The following is a 2,559-nucleotide window of genomic DNA, read 5'->3' as shown; positions in this document are numbered from 1 at the left end:
CCCTGCTATCATAATTACCCTAGCGTTGCTAGGTACCCATCTATACACCTGGATGAAGAGGGACGTGGTCGGAAAAATCATCTTGCCCGAGGACGTATAGGCACTTCACGGGATTCGAACTCGGGACCTGCGACTGAAAGTCCAAAGTCTTGTCGACTATGCCACAGTGCTCCCGTGGATTGCATAGGGTTACCCTGATTGTCAACGTCACAATTGCTCGTCGCCCAATATGTTCATTGGAACCCTCTTGCTGAAATCGAGTTCGGCGTAGATGACGGTGTCTGGCTGCCGTCCGTGATTGGCTGATTCAGAAATATTTGCAGGGGACGTCAGTGATAATGAAGGCACCGAAGATTTACCAGAACCCCTCCTCTTTGTGAATTTACTCTTCCGGCCAATTGATGCATCCAGGTCATTTATGGAAGAAGTGCCAATTGGATCTGAGGATGTTCCGGGTTGTGATTGGTCAGGTTGACCATTTGTTGGGGAGGTAGTTGGACTTCTGGGCGTTACATTCAAGTCTATGCTGAGAGACGACGGCGTGTCACGGTCCCTCTCGTCCAGCGAACTGGACGCAGAGACAACGTCAGCATTTTCGACCCGAGACGTCCCGGAAGGACTTCGCTGCTTCTTCTTTAACTTTCTGATTTCTGACGGTTTCAGCTTGTCGATTTCCGAGTGTTTCTTTGATGGAATGGATCCACGTTTCCCGCGCTCCATGTTGTTTCGAAGCGTGCTGTTAGGAGATTTCTGGGAGAGTTCGATTCTCGTCATGACGGAGGATACGACATCGGGTTGGTTATTGCTAATAACACTGTTGTCGAGACCTGTTTGGTCATCGTCGTCGTCGTCGACAATGACTGTTGGGAAACCGTGTCCCGCCGCGATCGCGTCTGCATCCAGGACCATCTGAGGATCTGGTGTCTGTCGCTTGCAGAATCTACACTGACGATGACGGAAGAGAATGAATAGCACGATAAAGAACAGAAGGATGACGACTACGCTTAGGAGACCGACCACGATGAATGGAATGAAGGCATCAACGGACGATTCGTTGTTTTTGGGGTAAGGACCCAAGGAACATCTATGCGGTGAGGATATACCTGGGACGGAAGCCTCGCAAGTAAACGTGACCCTGGTGTCACCCGATAACACTTCATAATGCGTCACTGTCACTGTCGTTCCATTGTAGGTTGTTCTACCGGCAATCACGCTCTCGTCGTTTCGGAGCCAACGCAGCTGCGTCCTCGTGCTGCCCGTGGAGGCGCAGGATATTTCCACAATATCCCCGGCCTGCAATAGCTCATCAGCTGGCGACCGTTGGCATACAGGTAACCAAGACGGCGGTAGGACAGTCAACGTCACGTTGGGCGTTGACGCTGCTCCATAAGTACAGCTGTAGAGTCCACTGTCAGTCATCTTCGTCGAGTTAATGAACAGGTTGTAGGTACCCGCATTGCGGTTGCCCGCGATAAAGTACCGATTTTCCCGCCCGTTCCATAACTCTTGGGCCGTGGGCGGGTTCCCGACGTAGCGATACCAGCGTGGCGTCTCGTCCAGGGGCACTTCTCCGATCTCGCATTCAAGGCTAACCGTCCCGGTAGCAACGACCGCCGCATCTGATGGCGAGATTGTAAATTGACCACCCACACCGATGACGTCCCATATGATCATCAAAATCAGAGGAAGCAGGTTGCCCGACCACGTACGCTTCATGATCATTCGTCAGTCTTAAAGTTGACAAGTCTAGGAATAAATGACATGTGATATGAGCTCAAAATGTCCGATGATATCATTTTGTTGTACGCCTCAAACTTAAGGCAATCTTGGAACTTTGCGGAATCCAGTGGAATGTTTTTTGGCCGTGTGCTTCCTCATTGGTGCATGGGTAGCTCAAATAAAACGGATGCCGAGTTGAATGTATTCTCAGGGCTCCCTGGGAGAGGAATCAGACGAGTAGACACAAAGAATACAGATTATTATCGAGATTCAATTGTAATGCCAGCAATGTTATTCCAGAAGAATGAACTTAATCAACCGGGGACTATTTATATCCCCCTCCCTCCCCCCCCCCCCTCATTCACAGTCATGTTCGAATAATTTTGCCTAACACTAAGTTTTTATGTTCTTGTCGTTAGGTTGTAATTTTGATATCAGACATCTCATTTGGCAATGACTGGAGAAAAAAAATGAAACGTAGTAAATGTTACACAGAAGTGAGAAACTATTAATATCTTTTCATTTACGTTCATATGGAAAGTGCACTACTATGTACGGATGCGCATACACAGGTATGATACAAATATATTAGTGTATTCCTTTTCAAATTGCAAAAATAAAAAAATTACACCAGAATACAAACTCCCGATAAAAAATAAAGCTGTGACAGTTTGTTATCTTTTATTGTATGATTTGAAATGATTGTACATTATAAAGCAACATCAAAATAACCAGCTCCTGTAAAGATGTGTTTGTTGTCGTAACAATTTGTTGATTGAGGAGGTGTGCTGTATAACAAACAAACAACAAATTCACTTGTGAAACTGTTGAAACTTGATA

The 2,559-nt window shown here is 46.7% G+C and overlaps 1 protein-coding gene across 1 annotated transcript; it reads right to left on the bottom strand.

Moving 5' to 3' along the window:
• Positions 1–207: 207 nt before the first annotated feature.
• LOC139717503 (uncharacterized) lies at positions 208–1,716 on the bottom strand. Its single transcript, XM_071629008.1, has one exon. The coding sequence runs from the start codon at positions 1,714–1,716 to the stop codon at positions 208–210; it is 1,509 nt and encodes a 502-aa protein (XP_071485109.1).
• Between the last annotated feature and the right edge of the window lie 843 nt (positions 1,717–2,559).

This window comes from Diadema antillarum, unplaced genomic scaffold (genome assembly GCF_040938485.1).
Source record: "Diadema antillarum isolate AM-2024a unplaced genomic scaffold, OU_Dant_1.0 scf00000076, whole genome shotgun sequence".
NCBI classification, from domain to species: Eukaryota; Metazoa; Echinodermata; class Echinoidea; order Diadematoida; family Diadematidae; genus Diadema; species Diadema antillarum.
This window is presented reverse-complemented; position numbering and strand designations above follow the sequence as displayed.